Below are 19,459 nucleotides of genomic sequence, written 5' to 3'. Positions count from 1 at the left end.
GGGACTTGGGGAACTGGGGGGAGCAGGTGGCTGGCATGTGAGGAGGGGAACAGAAGGGACCCTGCCCCTGACTTATACATTTTATAATGGGCGGGGCTGGCCTCCTCCATGTCCCCGCCTCCCTCTGGCGCGTGGAAGGGGCGGGGCTAGGAGCGCCTGGAGTAGGCCCCGCCCCTAGCTGATCCCAGAGGGCCCGGGGTGGTTGATCGAGGGTGCGGCGCTCAGTCAGGGCGGGGGAGCGACGAGCGCTGGGTCCGTCCGTTGGCGGCGGCTGCGCGTAGCACCCCCGCCCACCCGGTGAGGCGAAGGGGCGGCACCGCAGGGGACTCGGTCACTCGCAGGGAGTCTCGGCCCCGCCCCCCGGGCTGCTATGACGAGGCGCCGCCTCCGCCTCCGCCCTGATCGGCTGCAGTAGCCCCTGCCCGCCGCGCTGGGCACGCGAGTGCTCGGGGCCCGCCGGCGGGAGCCTCGATCCCGCTGCTAGAGCGGCTGCGGCGCGCGGGCTCCGGCCGTTGTAAGGTGCTTTCCCGCCCCTGAGGTGTCCGTGCGCGCGCGTGGCTCGGCCAGCGCGTGCTGTGTCCGCCCCTCGCTCCCCTCCCCCGTGCCCGCGGGGCTAATGGTGGGGGAGGCGCCTCTGAATGGCAACACCCCCCTCCCTCCGTGAGTCCCTAGGCGGGGGGTGGGAGCAGCGACGGCGAAGTGACATATTCGGACCGTTGTAATTCCAATGCATCGAGCCGTTCCCGCGGCCGGGGCGGCTGCTCTGGCACAGCGCTCCTGAAACACCGCCGCGGTCCCGCGGTCCTTTCCAGAGAGTAGGACTTGCTCTGCCCGGCCTTGCCGCAAGTGGCTCTTGCTCCCAGGGGAAGTTCTCCCCCGGCCCCCGGCAGCGTGCTGGCTGGCACCTTTGGGTGCAGCGAGGGCTCAGTTAAAGCAAAGAGTAACGATCATTTGGGATTTTTTATTATTCCAAATGTGGGTAATTTTATTAATTCAGTGTTTGAAAATGAAAGACTCCGTGGGCAGAATGCAAAGGGGGCAGTCAGGACACATGTAGGACCATCCCTGCGTCCTGCGCTGCAGGTCAGGGAGTCAGTGACACTGAACAGTACAATCAGGTGTAACTGCTGAGATGACACTGTTACAATTTGTTAGAGGCGCCTATCACAGTATAACGTTTTCAGCTATGTCAGTGATTTTGGAAAACAGTGGTTAGTTAGCATCTGTTCTGTTCCTTTTGCTAGCACTTTCTCTAGTCAAAGTACAGAAATACTGTCAGCAAATGCACTGAGTACCTATTTAATTTCGTGATGTTGAAATAGAGAAACTGATTTAGGACCCATTTCCTCACACGTCTGCCTAAGGCCTAGTCTTCACACAGATTTTGTTTTGGTATTCTGTTGATTAGGGATGAGGTTTTTTTAGCCATATATAGTTATACCAGTACAAATCCCTAGTATGTTTATGCTGCTATACAGGTGCTTATATCAGTATAGCTTAGTCCCCTTCCTATATGGGAATAAGCTATACTTGTATAAACAGATTTATATCAGTACGGTGCCTGCACAGTGTGTGTACTGCTTAAACTATATCAGTATTGTTAAAGAGGTACAACTTTTGTGTGTAGACAAGGCCTGTGCACATGCGAGATTAGGCCATAGAGTCTGAAAGATATTATCCACCCAGTTATAAAAAGGTACATATCATAATTTGGGGGGTAAATTATATGATGGTTGTTTTCATAAGAGAAATTTCTGTAAATCTAATAACAGATAAAACTACTCTGTACTTTTAAGTAATGGCCCGTGGAAACAAATTCAAGAACTCAGAACTGATATTGCTGTGTGAATGGGAAGAATGCCTTTTTGTAGGAAAATGTATGGAGGAATTTTGTGATCACGTTGCAGAACACTTGAAAGAGTATCAACAACATCCTCTGGAAAGAACAGGTAATATATCTGTCTCATTCACCATACAAATAATATTGCAGTTTTGAGGATTTTTGTACTTTGTGGCCCTGATCTTGCACTGGCACTTTCCTGGTAGAAAGAAGTCAATAGGACTCTTATGCGTGTGCTGGTGACTACACACCAGAGTCACTTGGAGGACTGGGGCCTGTGTTTGTTTTTTATTTGCATCTGATTTTGCTGGTTTTCTCTTTTTCTAAAGATATAGTACTAAAATAGAAATTATACTAATGTAGCTAAAGTCATGAATCAGAAGTTTAAACTCAATTTCTTCTTGAATTAGGGCTAAAATGTGGTGTGTTTTTTTTTTAAATTGGTAGTCTCAAAAAAGAATTTTTGGATTTCTGGAACTTTTGTTACTTAAGATTTCTAACTTTAAGGTGTAGGTTGGAGAAATCAACTTAGAGGAAACTTGCCCTTTTTTGTATCTGTTTTGTGAATAAATAAACAGTATTTACTTGCTCCTGTTATGTATCTTGCATCTTTCTTCTAATGGTATTACAGTTACTTGCAAGAAAAACTCAGAAGTTGTATCTCGCAGAAAATTATAAGCAGTCTTTGTAGACTGTAATAGCAATAGTGTAGTACAGTGGTTCCCAAACTTGTTCCGCTGCTTGTGCAGGGAAAGCCCCTGGTGGGCCGGGCGGGTTTGTGTGCCTGCTGCATCCGCAGGTTCGGCCGATCGCGGCTCCCAGTGGCCATGGGCTGTTGCTCCAGGCCAGTGGGAGCTGCTGGAAGTGGTGCAGGCCGAGAGATGTACTGGCTGCTGCTTCCAGCAGCCCCCATTGCCCTGGAGCAGTGAACCGTGGCCAGTGGGAGCCGCGATTGGCCGAATCTGTGGAAGCGGCAGGTAAACAAACCGGCCCACCCCACCAGGGGCTTTTCCTGCACAAGCAGTGGAACACGTTTGGGAACGACTGGTGTAGTAGATATTTTTAATATTGCTATTGTAGCTCTTATGAATCCTGACCTTTATTCTTAACACTATTTTCACATATTTAATTGCTGGTGTAAATACTGGATTGAGTTTAATTAAAGGTAAAGTAAATGGAAAGTAAAATTGAACCAACAACAATATGCACTCAATGCCTCCTCTATCCGGAGTGATAGTATTTTAGCTCATACATAAGTACAAAGCTAATCTTTACAACATTCTGTGTTGGTCTTCTGAAACCACTGGGCTTGTCCTGGTTTGCTTTGGTGCTCCAGAATGAATAATTCTATGATGTTACAGCTGCATATAACCTACTGGAGCACTGGGCATGGGAGACTCAAGTAACTCCTGTGTTAATTTTTGTTTTATTGCCTTATTATGTGGGCCCTATCCTGCAGTTGAATCAATGTGGGCAGATCCTTGCACCCACATGGAGTCCCTTTCAAATTTAGAGCCTCTTCCAACTCACTGGATTGAAACAAGTAGACGGAACAAAGTGATGACAGTGTGAAAGCCTGCAAACTAAAAATACCAAACAATCAGTTTCCGTATCAGATATTCTTAACAGTGTCCTTTTGAATTCAAGATTTACACTGTCAAAAATCAAATATTGTGCAACACTCAAATATCCAAACCAAAATTATCAGAAACTCTTTTATCTGAAATAGATATATCCTCTTCTTTCTATGACTTGGGATTTCCTTTGTGTTTCCATACTTATTCATTGTGCCCATTACATTTGGATAATCCAGTTTGTACTATATAACTAACTACTCAAGTGGGTTCAGGGAAGATTATTGAATAATTAAAAGTTTGGTTGGCTGTTATACAGGCTGGAGTGCAAATTGATTGTAAAATTTGAAAACATAATCAAGATTTCTGAAGGAAGGACTGTCATTTGCTAAAAGTCCAGTGCCTAAGAATCAGGCCTCAGGTGTTTACTATTATCATTTATATTGTGGTAATGTGTGATAAGTTTTATATGCAGTGTTCTTGTAGCCATGTTGTTCCCAGGACGTTACAGAGACAAGGATATTACTTCGCCCAACTTGTCTTTTTAATAGTAATCAATAACACTGTGGAACCATTCAATAGTCCTTACTCAGACATTCTAAACCCAGTGCTCTCTTTCTGAGGAAAATTCCACTAGAATTATCTGAGTTTTGAGAAAGTGAAAAATCTTGTTCATTGCTGAGGCTTAAAATCTTTAGATACTTAATTATCTGAACGTAGCCGTTATCCATCACTCTACTAGTTTTACCGATGGTTCAGTAGATCATCACCTAAAATGTAAGTAATAGTTATCTTCTGGTACCTTCTTGAAGATTGTTTCACACGGTTCCTAACTTAATACAACATTCCATGAAACATTATTTATTTTTTTTGTGTTTAGAGCAGTACAATTGTTGGTGGAGAAATTGTGAATTTTTGGCTGCAGATCCCAGGGAGCTGGTAACCCATGTACATTTTCATAGTTACCACACCAAGCTGAAATTCTTAGGCTCTCAGTTAAGGGCATCCCACCAAGATTGGCCAGCATGTTCTCAGAACAGCCATAACCGGAATCAAATACCAAGGATTTCAGGGATGTATGTTTGCCAATGGGAGAATTGTGATGTAAGTGAAATAAATGTTGTTTCCTTTCTTTGCTTCTAACTCTACCTTAGCCTTCCCCAGCTCCAGCACCTGGAAAAAAGAGGTTTCACTACTGAATTTTTTTATTATTTACTATTCAGTGGTGTTCCATTCCATCTTCATAAGTAGAAATGGTAATTATTGTGATAGTGTTTGCCAAAGTATATACTGTATATAAACATCATTTATTTTAGTATCTGCAACCAATTTACTTTAAATCCAAGTATTCTTCCTTTTGTTAGAACTAAAATGATTTTTTCCCCACTGCACTGCTTTTTCTGTGTTAGAAACATATCATACACAATTGCAAAGTAAGCAGAAATATTCTAAGCCAATGAATATGCCATCAACCTACTTAAGAGACCCACTGTATTTACTTTGACCACTTTCTGGAACAAAAATTAGACAAGAATATCTGATATTTTCTCAGATATTTGCAGCCTTTTAATGATTCTGGAACTAGATGGCTCAGAGGATGTGTTAATGAGTCTTTCATCTTTAGGTCACTAATTAAAATGTGACATAGCCTGGGAGCAACTGAAAAATGTCAGCTTCTGACAGCTCTTTGGTGGAATATGTAAAATTAATTAGTGGTCTCCATCCAATTCCTAGTGGACAATGTCTATATCAAGAGTTGTTTGCAGTGTTGTACCCATGTTGGCTGTTGAAGAGAGCTCTCTGTAAGCTTGAAAGCTTGTCTCTTTCACCAGCAGAAGTTAGTCCAATAAAAGATACCACCTCATCACTTTGTCTTTCTGTATCAAGAGAGTGATTACATTTTACGCCAATTAATATCCTCTTTGCTAGTGTTTGCATAGTTGGTAATAATTGAATGGGCTCTGCTAGGAGTGGGACCATATTAGTAGGGCAGTGTGGGGAAGCACGTTGTCTGTCATCTTTGGCCCCTAAACTCAGTTCTTGTCAGTGGGCATTATCTTTGCATCCATTGGGTTGAAGCCCTGCAACTGATGACTCCTTAGGCATGCCCTTTAGATTGAGAACACTGAGCAAGGTAGGCTTCAGAGAACCTTCCTTCACTACTACCTCTTTTTAAAGGTTGTTACCCCTGTCCAGGTTGGTTTTCATGAAATTTACAAACATCAATCGTTGGTTCAAATAGTTTAATAAATAAGTCAATGAAGAATATAGAGAGAATCAGATTAAAACAAAAGACTTGGCATGCAGAACACAGAAACGCTATGAAACTCACTCTGCAAATCTCATCTAGATAGGTTCACTTCAAGTTTAATTCTACAGAATTAAAAATAAGCAGATGCTTACATTTCTAGAAGAGCTCTCTCTCCCCTTCCCGCCCCCAACTCTTTTGGCCTTTCAAAGTCACATGGTTTCTGGAGTCTCAAGTATGTCCCCCCCATCAGCTTTCAGTTGTTTCTTGTTTGTGACCATTTTTCATTTTAAAGGTGTGCCAATTCTGGTTGTGGGTACAAACAATGATCCTGATTCTTCAGTGAAGTCCATGAAATGTACTCCCATTGATTTCACTGTTGCTCTGCCGAGGCACAGAGGTCTGCCTACATGGAGCTCATTGCTGAATTTAAGTCAGTGTAATGTTTGAACACATGTACTATCTTGAGGGAGTGGAATAGTTTCCATTCTCTGTATAATGGTTATTGTCCCATGTTTCTATTAACATTCCCCCTATCTATCACTGGAAGTATTTCCCAATTTCTTCTGTCAAAATGTAGTATTCACAAGCCCTTTGATCTTAGTCTGCCTAAAGGGTGACTGGATCCTGGTCTGTGTGTCTTCTGAGATGTTAACCTAGAAGAAAGCGCATTTGTTCCTTTGGCTCTGAATTTAAAGAGACAGTGCTCATATAATTCTTAGATTTCTCTCTTCATGTTAATGCATTTCTACATCAAATAAGAATTATTGACAGATTAGTTTTAATCTGTCACAGCCTCTACCTGTATAAATAGAGGATTTTAGTCACCAGGGCCTGGATCTACAAAGGTATTTAGGTGCCTGTATAGCATTTTTAGGTGCCACTGTGATTCACAAAACCCCTGCTTGGTTGCTGCCTAACCCTGTAGGTATCTAAAGTCACTCAGCATCTAAATTTTTGCAGTAAAAGTTACTTAGGCACCTATGTTTCTGCCCCTGGGCAAGCACATTGCTGCCTCATTGTAGGTGTTCATGTATTCTAAGGGCAGAAGAGATCATTGTGACCATCTAGTCTGAAAATTATTGGTACAAGTCCTTAATGACAATTGAAATCGCAAACCCTCATTTATAAGGCCAGTGTTCTGATCCATGTGCTAGAGGGCCTTTATGGTATGGATGTCTATCTGCCATCTAAGCCTCCATGTGAGTCATGACTCAGGAAGATGGGCATCCCTCTGACTAAATTGCATGTGGTGCTCAATCCAGTAAGTGTGGTTCATAGGCCACCTAACACCACACCAATAATGGGGGGTTGGCAGGTAATGAAAGAACCTTTATCTTTATCCCAGTGGTTAGGACACTCACCCAGAGTACTGGAGACCAGCAGTTTAAGTCCCCACTGAACTGTAATGATTCTCACTCTTTCTCTGGCCAAATTAATATTCAGTTATTTAAAGTGGAACAGCTTAAAAAGGAAAGAATGAGGAAGATCCACATGAGAATAGTCTAGTGATTAGAACATGCACCTGAGAGGTGGTAGACCCTTTGTTCAAATACCTTTTCACTGGGCAGAGGCAAGACTTGAACTGAGGTTCCCACCTGCCCACCCACCGTGTTTCTGTGCAGAGTTAGTGGCTTCAGAGCATGTCTACCAAATCAGGCCCCACGTGTGACTTAGGCAGAGGAATGCTTATCTTCTCCCAGTTGTGGATCATAAGCAGAAATAGATACCTCCCTGCAGCACGAAATTAGACACTTATCTCCATGACAAGGGTGAGGCTTAGATCCCCTCTCATGGCATCTCCCACTGACTAACTTAAGCAGTTCTGTGCCTAGTGTGCTGAGTTTTGTGGGTGGCCTTAGGCACCTATCTCTCCCCATTCATTGTATAGGAAGCCGTAGGTGCTTAACTCAGGGTTTGTGGATCACAGTGTTGTTCTTGTGGTTTTCTAGGCACCTAAGTCCCCTTGTGGATCTGGGCTCAGTGTATGAAATACAGAACCTTTCACAAACATTCATTTCTCTTTAAAGTTAAAAACCAAAACAGATATAATTAATTACTGTATCATAAGGTAAATGGCTGTGTAGCTTGACCTGCAGGTTCCATTTCCATTGAGCCCCATAACTTATGGAGGTTACTTTTCCCACGGTGATTGTTATTTTTAAAATATAAAGGTTAAAAAAAAAAGTCCTTGTGTATGTACTTACTAGAACTGATCTTGCATGTTGCTAGGCCTTTAATTTTAAGAAATACCAATAAAACTCAAGAGATCTCACATTTTTTCAGGCCACGAATCAAGAGCTGCCCTGGTTGTGCATGTCAGGAAACTCTTTCTCTTTTGTGGAACATGTATTTAAAAAAAAAAACTTTAACATTTATGGAAGTTGTTCTGATGGGGTAGTAACTTCATTTTCAGTTAGCATATAATCAGTTTTTATGGGTAATTGGGGTTTTTTGTATGGTTTTCTTCACTTAAGATGAAATATGCCCTTTAATTTTATTTCTTTCTATACGTAGCACTTTGCTAAATATTTCTATACATGTTCCTTCAAGCTTAAACTGCTGTTATGAATTGTATTAATTAAAACAGTGTTTCCCAACCTGGTAGGCAGGCTAGACTAGTCCAGAAAGGTGGGGTAAGATGCAAAACGAGGAGAGAGAGGGGGCAGGGAAAGCTGCCTACCATTTCCACTCCCATAGCAATGGATGAAGTCCTCCTTGAAAATCACCCATTTTGCCTCCCAGCTTCTGTGGTGGCTCCTAATGTATCAAACTGCAGATCGACTCTTTCTCTCTCCTCTGCTGCAGCAACACTTAAATGTAAAGTTACTGAGATGATGTACCACCTCTGCCCGCTCTGAGCAACCTGCACTAGTAGGTTTCTGGTGACCAGGAGAGTGTAGGGGGGAAGCAAAAAAAAAAAAAAAAAAAAGAGAAAAGAAAGAATCTAGGGAAAAAGGAGAGATAGAAAAACAATTTTTAAAAATGAGAATAGGTAAAGAAATACAGAGAGTCAGTGACAACTATGCCAGGGCATGGTGCGATGGGATGGTGAGGGCTCCTATTTGCTAACCCATCAGAAGAGGGGGCTTCCAACAAAAGAAAAGTCGGGATCCACTGGACTAAAATAGACTGACTTTATCTTTAAGCTACTACAGCAGAGATCAGCAGCCTTTGGCACGCAGCCCATCAGGGAAATCCACTGGCAGGTCGGGACGGTTTATTTACCTGCAGCGTCCGCAGGTTCGGCTGATCGCAGCGCCCACTGGTCGCAGTTCGTTGTTCCAGGCCAATGGGGGCTGCGGGAAGCAGCGTGGGTTGAGGGATGTGCTGGCTGCCACTTCCCACAGCCCCCATTGGCTTGGAACAGTGACCCACAGCCAGTGGGAGCTGTGGTGGGCCGAACCTGCGGATGCTGCAGGTAAACAAACCGTCCTGGCCTGCCAGCGGATTTCCCTGACGACCGTGTGCCAAAAGTTGTCAATCCAGTGCAAATATCTGTAATAAAAATAATATAAAGTGAGCACTGTACACTTGTATTGTGTGTTTTAACTGAAATCAGTATATTTGAAAATGTAGAAAAATGTCCAAAAATAATTAATACATTTCAGTTGGTATTCTATTGTTTTAAAGTGTAATTAATCATGATTAATTTTTTTAATTGCAATTTTTTTGAGTTAATCTCATGAGTTAACTGCAGTTAATCAACAGCCCTATTCAAAATTTCTTCAACAGATGAGGCATCATTTACTCTGTGTAAATTCTCTAGAAATCACTTCTCTCAGTGTGTTTTGTTTTTGTCATTTGATTTCCTGCCAATACTATCCATCATCTTCATGGTTCCATTTTGTCCTCAGGTTACCTACAACAACCCAGAATGGTTTTATCGGCATGTTGCCATGCATGCATACTCTGCAGAGAAAGAAAACATTTCAAATAACAAGAAAGCTATTTGTTGTTGTCACTGGAAAGGTAGCTCACATTCTATATTTAATTTACAAAATATGGACTAATGCCCTAGTAATTTCACTGCCACTATAATATTTACTGGGTTTTTCATGAAGCACAGGAATATGTTAGATATCTTCCTACAGCCTTTTTCCAGCAATCTTAAATAATTAAAGTACTTTACCTACATTGTAAGCTCCTGATTAATTTAAATGGATTGCACTAGCAATGCCAAATCACTTAATTAAAAGCCTAGTATGCCAGAGTCCAATCCTTCAAGGTTCTGAGCATCCTTAATTCCCATTTGACCTCAGTGGGAACTGAAAACTTTCAGCACCCACAGGCTTTGGGGTCCTACACGGAAGGCATATTTTTGAGCTTAGAGTAACAATGTTGCTGCCCTAAAACTTTTTCACACTTTGTAAGAATTCAAAAACAGTAATTTAATGGGCGTTCTGCACATAACTTCAATGGGAATTTTGCCTAAACCAGTAGTCCCCAAACTGTGGGGCACGCCCCAATGGAGGGGCATGGAGAAGTGTTTAAGGGGATGCATGGTGGGGCCCAGGCCAGCTCCAACAGGGGGCATGGAGGGAGTGCCATCCAGCCCGTTCTGCCCCCAGCCTAGCTCCAGCCCTAGCTCTGTTTGGCCCTTCTCCAGCTCCAACCACAGCTCCACTCTGCCCCCAGCCCAACTCTGCCCTCGTTCTCCCTCTGCCCCACCTCCAGGCCAGCTCTGCCTGCATCCTCAGTTCTGTGCTCATCTCTGCCATTGGCTCTAGCGCCTCTGCTGAAGAAACCTTGGCTAAGGAGTAATGGAGTGGTGGACGCAGACAGGAAAAGTTTGGGCAACACTGGCCTAAGCCAATGCCCACTGAAGTAATTGGGAATCAGTCCACTGATTTTTAGTAGGCTTTTGAACAGGCCCTGTGTAGCATTTGCAGAACTGAACTCTTTGTAGTGTTTGCAGTAGTAATGTTCTGACTTTTCCTGAAAACATTTTAGTTGTGCTCCTCTAAAAACTGATTGGCGGGCTATATATAATACAATCTTTCCTGTTTGTACTCAAGAGAAAATAAAGTGCTCATGTGCAACTGTTCTGTAATCTTATATAGGATGTGTTTTTAGATTGTTCAGGAACATTTAAAGGAAAGCACAAGCTATGGGATCACTTAAGAACCCACACTCAAGAAAGAGTGGTGGCCTGTCCCTCTTGTGGAGTGATGTTCTCCAATAATACCAAGTTTTTTGATCATGCCAAGCGACAGGTTTCAGAGGATCGTAAGTGGATTTGCTCTATTTCTGTTTACATTTATTTAGGGGTTTACTTTTGGGCTGGTTTATAACAGTACATATATAACACCTATTACTATTTTTCAGAAATGTCAATTAAATGCAAAATTGACTTTAGGAAGGAAATGATCTTCCTGAAGCATGGAAGTACTTTTGGCTTTGCAATGATTGTTTCATATAAATGATGAAATGGGGTAATGGGGGAAAGAGAGAGAGCACTCAGATGCATATTTAAATATAGTGGCTGTCCACCTGACAGTTGTGGCATTCCATTGTAAAAATAGAGATTGCTTCTGACTCCATGCCCATGGCTTCTCAGGGTAACTGCATTCCACTGGAACAGTGAAACTGATGACCAGTGGGAGAAGCTGTTTAATGCCAGAGACAAAGCTCTTACAGGAGTTGGACTTAAATTATGGAATTCACTTCTGAAAGTGATCTGAATGATCATGGAATTAAGCACTTTCAGAGCTAAATGCAACACTCTCTCTTGAGCTTAGATTTTACTCAATATGTTCTTCTTTGCAGCACATTCTCATACCACCCCCCACCACTGCCCTTCAGCAAACTATAAACTAAGCAGAATATTTTTCCTACAGGCCAGGAATGGGGAGAGAGATTTTTTTTTTTTAAATACTTGGAAAATGCTGAGGTACTATGGATGTTACGGTGATGGGGTCTATATAAGTACTGAAACCATAAAGCTCCAAAACTTGGCAGGTTTCAAACTGTTAATACTTGTTAACAGATTGTTGTCTTGTTAGGAATAAAATTAATATATTGCTAATTAAAATTCTGCAATTACCCTAAACCAGATTTTTTCTGAAAAACATCTGGAATACAGAATAATACTGAAATTGTCCCACTGCTGTGACAGTTTAGTGATCAAATTGACAACCCTAATCTATGTGTTTTAAAAATAGATCAATAAATATCAATTGCATCACTGATCAGTTCCCATTAAATTTCAGAACAAGTATTTGTTTGTCAGAATTGTGACAAACACTTTGCCAATGAGAGGTTACTACGAGACCATATGAGAGGACATGGTGAGTCAGAGCTTTTTTAAATAAATGTTCTACTAAATTGTAACACAACCATAGATAGATGATAATATTATTAAGATACCTTTTCATATGTCAGTTGAGAGAAGCAGTATACAGACTCAAGGCAATTATGATACAATTGTGGGGAAACAGAAGTCTTACTATCAGATAGACAGTCCATATGAGATGGCTTTCTCCTCTTCGCATGCCCACTTGTTTAGGACTTTCTCCTCTTTGTGTCCTCACTTGAATACAAAGTTTGAATATTACAATTTCCTCTTAGGGTTTTTCTTCATGGGGAGGTTATTCTAGAGTAAGATAAAGTATAAATCTAAAGTGCTAAAGCTATTCTGGAATAAAAGTGACTTATCTGTAATTTAGTTTAATTAACTTTCCAAGTGGATTAAGCTCAATAAGAAAAGGGCACTCTTGCTCCGGGATAAGAGTGTCCATATGTGGATCTACCTAGCAGTAGCTAATGAGGAATAGCTTATTTTTCAGTTGCTATTCTGGTCACTTTCCCCATCCAGACAAGCGGTTAGCATGAGCACATTGTGCCAACCATACATATTTTATATTGGCTGCCCATAAAACATCAGATTATAAAATGACACACTTCTTTAAACTCCCCACCAAAGAGTAGATCCTGCCTACATTCAGAATTTCCTGTTGCATGCACTCTCACAACATCTACCTTTTACGAATTTCCCGCTATTGTGCCATAAGCAAGTAGGCAATTAGGCCTTCGTTTTACTAGTCCCTAGAGAGTGAAACAAACTCCCCCTTCCCCTCTGAAATTTGTCTCTCTCTCCGTCAACATTTTGAAAATACCTCAAAATGCTTTTTCACATGCATGTTTATTGGAATGCCCACTGTTTGGCCCATATTTATTACCCCTCTGTTCTCTTTCTTTCCCCTTTTTTTTTCCTTATGCATTGTATACCTAAATTAGCGTTAGTTGTTAATTTTAGTGTGAATGGGTTTTTCTAAATGTTTTTATTATATTGCACTGCAGACTGAGTGTCTTGGCAAAGGAGTGACATAGAAATAAAAGTAGTATTATTTCTCCAGTTACCCATGTTACATGTCCATTTTGTGATATGGTATGTACAAGTGTCTCCTCTCTGAAAGCGCACATCAGATTCCGACACTGTGATGAACGCCCTTTCCACTGTGATCTCTGTGAGAGTAGGTAAGAAGATTTGGAACTCTTAGCTAATCAACAGAAGTTTGGAAATAATTCAGTGTTCAATGAATGTAAGAGGTAACAAAGGTAAGAAAAACGTTCAACCCTTAAAATAGCAACCTTTTGCTTAAAAAATATATAGATAGAGGGATGCATTAGTCTGTTGGAACACATAAAGGCACTTCTTGAACTTATGGTGGAAGTAGGATTGATACTTGATTTCTAGTGCCAAAAGATGTCTTCCAAGTAAGACTATGCATACTGTAAGAAAAGGCCATCAATGATCAATTAGGTCAAATTTAGCAACTATTTCCCCCCTCAATTGATCAGCTGCAAGGGTTACTGGATACTTCTGTGAGAGTCAGATGCTCCTCTTCTGAATTGTCCTCCTGCCGCTGGATCATTTTACTTATTTCCTCTCAGCTACCTCTATTTTTCCACTCCCCACTTGATTCTCTTAACTTCCTGGTAGCTTTCACAACTTTCTTTACTTTTTCCAGTTCAATCAAAGGGAACACTAACTGTGGCATTACTAATAGAGCAAGACGTAATGATATAGGACACTTACATACGTAGAAAGGGAGGATAAGAAGTTTAAACCTGATGCAGGGATGGATTCCAGGAGAGGTCAGATAACTGGATAACACTTTCATGTGCATGTTTTAGATAGACTGGAGGGAGTAATATGAATATTTGAGGGACTAGAGCGGACGGAGGAGGTTGCTCTTATTATGACAACATTTGATCAGTGCATGGACAAGAGATTTAGAGAACAGAGAGGCGTGGATGGATCATTGAAAAGTTATTGTGGGAAAAGTGGCAAGATTTGGACATAGCCTGGATATCTAGGAAGAAAGTAGAATCAGAGATTAACCCCAAACCATAATAATGAGAATGTTGGAAATATATTCCCCTTTCACAGATTGTGAAATGGTCGTAGAGAGGATAAGTGATTTGTACAAGATCCCCATTGCTCATCATTGTCAGAACCAGGAATTTGCTTCATATAAATTAACTCAAGAATTTGTGAAACCCACTCCTGTGCTTCAACCACTAGATCAGGGTTTCTCAACTTGTGGGTTGGAACCCAGCACTGGGTACCTAGAATGTTTCCAAGGGTCACATGGCAGCTCCTGTCCCATGAGGCTGGCTGGGCTTGCCTCCCTACTCCAGGCACTGCAATTTTTGGGATCCCAGCACCACTCAGATTTGGTCCAGCTGCCATGTCAGGAGTCGGGGTTGACCAGATTTGAGTGAGTGGCACTGCAACCCCGTGAGCCAGATCACAACTCCACTCAGACAAATTTGGTCCAATCAGAGGGGCAGGGCCAAACTTGAGTAATGCTGCAATCCCTGAGGTTGCAAAGCCTGGAGCTGAGCCAAGCCCAGCAAGCCCCACAGCACAGGAGCTGCCACTGTGAGGTGAGTGCCGGGCAGGACCCAACTCTCCCCTCCCCCAGGAGGGGAGGCAGGATCCAACCAAAACCATCCCAGGGCCTCCACCCTCAGAGTATTTACTGGGTTGCAACAGGCCATAAACATTTAAAAAGGGGCCCTGAGCCCAAAAAAGTTGAGAACCACTCTACTAGACCACACCCTCTCTGCTATTATTGCTGTTATTTGAACAGTAAAAGTAATTTGTTTCACCTATATGCTCCTCAGTTTTAAGAATGCTTATGATCTCCATAAACATGTTGAAACACACAATGATTCAAATGCCTACAGCTGTGATGCAGAAGGATGTGTTTTTACTTCACGGACTTCACAGATCTTGAGACAGCATTACAAGAGAGCACATATGGTGGGTATTAAATAAGTAGACGGAAGTATCTTTTAAAGACAATAGGGGCTGATTTTCAAAATGCATGTATATGTCAAAATACCTGACTTGTGCTTGCATCTAGGCTATTTGAGTGCCTAAATTAACCCTACACAGTTGCATGTTCCCAATCTTGAAAACTGGGCCAATATCATGTTTTTCTTTCCTGTAAATCAACAAGCCATTCCTAGCCTGAGAAGCAAAATATTTGAGGAATATACTTCTATGTCAATTTACTGCACTCTGTCCCTAGAACTAGTACAGCACACACAAACAGAACTAGAACCGGTACATATTTATTATGTGGTTTTTAAACTTGTCTGAGTTATAATCAGGGCCAGGCAAACGGGGCCCATGCCCAGGGCGCTGTACCCAGGGGGTTGCCCCAAGGAGCTCAGGCTTCCCCTGGCTGTGGCTGGACTCCTCTCTTCTCCGGCCCCTCCCCCATGCTGGGCCAGCGGGCTTCTCCCCACCCCCTTAGTCCCTCCCACACTCTCTCCTTAGCCAGGTGACTGAGGGCCCCAGCCCCTGGGAGCCCAGAGCAGCGCGGCCAACCGCTCACTGCCCGAAGCAGAACCAAGTCTCTCCCTGCCTGTGGCCCTGCACCATTCGGTCTCTGACGGGGCCAGCCAGGAGGAGCAAAACTTCCATGGGGGTGTGGAGGAAGGGGAGCTGGGCTGAGCTGGGAGGAGGGGGGACTTAAAGTGACAGTTTGTCTCAAACTCCCTAGCACACACAGGTAGGGTGACCAGATGTCCTGATTTTATAGGGACAGTCCTGATTTTTGGGTCTCTTTCTTATATAGGCTCCTATTACCCCTCACCCCTGTCCTGATTTTTCACATTTGCTGTCTGGTCACCCTACACAAAGGCTCTCACACCCACATACATTCTGTCTCTCACAATCCCCCAACACACAGTCACACACACACTGTCTCTCTCACACACAGACTAGCTCTCACACCCACATACTCTCTGCCTCTCACAGTCCCCCAACACAGGTTGTCACACACACAGTCTCACACTCCCCAACACACACACTGTCACACAGTCCCCCAATACACAGTCACACACACACTGGCACTCTCTCTCTCTCACACACACACAAATACACGCTCTGTCATTGCACATGCACACTTGTATTACTGTTATTACTGCTTGGTACTTCCTGTCAAAATGCTTGTGGTGAGCCAGCAGTGGCTAGGGGCTGCAGAAGAGCTGTGGGCTCCAGCAAGTTGCAGCCTCCATATGACAGTGCAAAGCCTGCCTTGAGCCACAGGCCAGGCGCCACAAGCCACTGCAACAGCACAGAAGTAAGTGTGGCAATACACCATATACCATGCCACCTATGCTCCTGCTGACAGTGGCCTAGGAATTTGCTAGTTGCAGCAGTTACTCATTGTGACGTTATCTGATTAAAACATGACCATGCAGATCATTTTTGCAACCACTGTTATATATTTGCAACAAATCTTGTACAAAATGTGGCATGTAAGATGTCTATAAAAAGGTTACAATTTTCTGAATATGTTTATGCTCTCTGTATGCATGTATCATTTTTGTACTTGAAGTTATAAGTATTGGCTCTATACCTGTATTTCAACTGTTTGCTCCTGGGTAACGCCCACAAGGTAGTTAGCAGCACCTCTTGAAGGGACTAGTCAAAGTAAGTGGCTTGTCAAGAGACACTTAACTCACAGTGGACCATGAGAGATGCCCATCTACATTGAATGGACTTTCCTGTGGACATTCTATATGAAGTATAGGTAATAGCTGGGGGGAGCCCAGGAAGCCTGTAGGAGCCAGGGGTGATGAGAGGAGAGGGAAGGGGGTGCCAAAATGCAAATTCGCCCAGGGCACCATTTTCACTAAAGCTGGCCCTGGTTACAATGGCTGATGTATTGCAATCCAGTACTATCCAGCTGATGTTTTGTTTAAGCTGCAGTTGTTTGAGGGGAAGCCATAGACCCTGCTATCAAGACTGAGGTATCTGCAGTATAATTTTAGATCAGAGAATTGCAATATTCAGTGGAGGTTATCTGTCAAAAATGTGTACTTAGAAAATAATGTAAGTATTACAGGAGTATAACATATAGTTAATATTAATTTTTTCTTTCTTTAATTTTACTTTGTATTTATCATCAACCTCAATTACTGATTTCCACACCATCTTTTCCTCAGAATAATGGCAATCTAAAATATAAATGTCACATCTGTCAGAAATGTTATTCCTGGTGTTACACATTGACTCTGCATCTTCGCAAGGTGCACAAACTCAGCTGTCATTCTCGCTTCAGGTATGTTATCAATTCTTACCCAAAGCAGAAAATGAAATCTTCTTTTTTCCTGGGGGGTGGGGCAGTCTTGTATAAGGGATACAGATATTTGGTTGATTACCATATAATGCTCAATTTAGAGAATGAGGAGCTCTTCTAATAAAATATATTATGAATAGATATCTCTTCTATGCAGGTTCATGTTTAGAGTCGCACAAAGTAGTGCCATTATGTTTGTTTCTTTGCATAAATTTTGTTTCCTTTAACTACCATTTCATACATTGCAATTTATTATTTGGGTTTTAAATGCTAGCAGTTTGGATTTAGTATGCATTTTTGTAATTTTGTATTTGTATGGATGTATATAAAGCTACAGTCATTTTTATTTTCATTACTTTAATTTTACTCTCTTAGATACAAAGAAGATGATGATGGGTACTTGAAGCTGAATGTAGCAGTTTATAATGCTGTCATGGGTTTAGATCAGGGTCTTGAGAACAAGATGGCACCAAAGAAGTCTTCAGTAGTTCAAAACAGTACTGGAAAAGACAGCTATGCCTCTTGCGAAAGAAGCCATTCATCAGTGGAACTACATACCACAAGATGTCAGAGATGGTCACAGACTACTGCAGAAAAGGTTATGGTAGAATCAGACACCTCCATAATGGAGCCAGTGTATTTTGAATTTCAGACTACACCACAGTCATTTGAAAACTCTGCTGCTTCCTCTGAACTTGATCAAGCAATGACACTGAATACAAAGGAAAAATTAATAGAAATTGCAATAGGCTTGGGAATTCAGGTTGCTGTTTAAGAAAAATGCATTTTTTTGGATTTTACCTTGGGACCTGTTTAGTACTCCTGGAAGAGTTCATTATTTTAACTAAATATGGAATTTACAAAGAGTCTGCATTGTTTTCACTTGTCAAATTTTGTATGTAACGTGTATGTATTTGTTAAATATGCTAAATATACTAAATTATTTTATCTGAATAAATGATAGTACACCAGAAAGGTTTTGCTATATGTTCAATATGTGATACTTAGATGACTGACTATTCCAACAAGAAGGTATTGGATTTCATTGATCTGTGTGCTGTTGTAGTCTGTCTATACAAAAGAAACAAAGCTATCCCTCAAAGGCAAAATTCTGAGCCAGTACACTAGACAAAGGGTTTGATCTGGTAGATTGTGCATTGCTATTTTTTGATTAGATAAACATTTTTCATAATGCATCTGGTCTGCAATATTTCTAAGAAGTGTCTTTGCCTTTAGTTAGTGATGTTGAGTATATGCTAGAGTAATTTTAAGTGTCTTTCAAGTAGTTTACTTTGGCTTTAAGCTATGATGTGTTTTGTAAATTAATATAATTTTAAAACTTTTTCATTGTTTAAAGGTGATTACAATTCAAGAATTGTTTGCATTCATAGAATAGTGAAAAAGATGTTTAGAGAACTGACCTTGGTTTCAGATAGCACTCATTATAGTTGAGAGATTACAAAGTATTTCATAATAATCATTTGGGCACTAGAACTGATGACTGTAGTTTTCAGAAATAATTCTATGCAGCCATGGTTATAGAACCTGTTAAATAAAAAATGTTGGATATGACTCCAGTATTATTTAGTTTTTTCATTCACTTATAAAGGGTGCCAATAATTTGACAGCTACTGCCATGCAATAAAATATCTTAAAAAAGAATAAGCTCTCCAAATAAAATGTACAGGGATATACAGTTTCAGAAAAACGGGGACAGGGTCATACCCATTACAACTTAGAACAAACCTAGTATCCATCTAATCACCCAACCTACGGAGCGATCAGTTCTTGACCAATAAGAAGAGTGGAGAAACAAGAGTAGCAGATATAAAAGCAAGGGGAGGGAGCCCAGACAGCCAAAAATAGGCCAGCTGAAGTAAATGAAAACTTGACCTATACCCTAAAGGCAGCTAAGGAGGGGTTCTGGCAGACTTTTTCTGGGAGGGAATTCCACAATAAAGAATCCTCCTTTGAGAAAAATGTGTCCCCATTCCAGTCCTAATTGAATTAGCCACCAAGTTCAAACCTGCCCCTTATCACCTCATTGTTTCAGAAATTGTTATAGGATCTTTTACTTCTAATTAGATGCCTACCAGAGATGGAATTTTTGAGGTATTTAACTAAACAAAAGCTACAGAAGTTTTTCATTTTTTTGGTCAAAATAATGCACTTTTTGACCAAGTTCCAATCC

General features: G+C 41.6%; 1 protein-coding gene across 4 annotated transcripts; it reads left to right on the top strand.

Annotated features, from left to right (window-relative positions):
• The first annotated feature begins 405 nt into the window (after window positions 1-405).
• On the top strand, window positions 406-18,840 carry LOC127040343 (histone H4 transcription factor-like). 4 transcript variants are annotated; one of them, XM_050934522.1, is made up of 10 exons: window positions 406-514; window positions 1,773-1,949; window positions 4,295-4,518; window positions 9,520-9,634; window positions 10,739-10,891; window positions 11,875-11,952; window positions 13,021-13,141; window positions 14,798-14,936; window positions 17,135-17,250; window positions 17,644-18,840. In XM_050934522.1, exons 2-10 carry the CDS (start codon window positions 1,799-1,801, stop codon window positions 18,041-18,043), a joined length of 1,497 nt encoding a protein of 498 aa, XP_050790479.1. In that variant the 5' UTR covers window positions 406-514; window positions 1,773-1,798; the 3' UTR covers window positions 18,044-18,840. The 4 variants fall into 4 exon arrangements, with proteins under 4 accessions (XP_050790479.1, XP_050790646.1, XP_050790398.1 ...); XM_050934689.1 differs by having other exon boundaries at window positions 406-519; window positions 1,797-1,949; XM_050934441.1 differs by having other exon boundaries at window positions 406-519.
• Window positions 18,841-19,459: the final 619 nt, after the last annotated feature.

Source organism: Gopherus flavomarginatus, chromosome 1 (assembly GCF_025201925.1).
Source record: "Gopherus flavomarginatus isolate rGopFla2 chromosome 1, rGopFla2.mat.asm, whole genome shotgun sequence".
NCBI lineage: Eukaryota > Metazoa > Chordata > Testudines > Testudinidae > Gopherus > Gopherus flavomarginatus.
The sequence above is the reverse complement of the archived record's forward strand: the minus strand, read 5'-3'. Positions and strand labels throughout refer to the sequence as shown.

Coding starts and splice junctions, on each gene's coding strand:
- LOC127040343 (XM_050934522.1), top strand. CDS start 1,799: ATGGCCCGTGGAAACAAATTCAAGAACTCAGAACTGATATTGCTGTGT. Junction 9,635..10,738: donor TTGTTGTTGTCACTGGAAAG/GTAGCTCACATT, acceptor ATGTGTTTTTAG/ATTGTTCAGGAACATTTAAA. Junction 14,937..17,134: donor ATTACAAGAGAGCACATATG/GTGGGTATTAAA, acceptor TCTTTTCCTCAG/AATAATGGCAATCTAAAATA.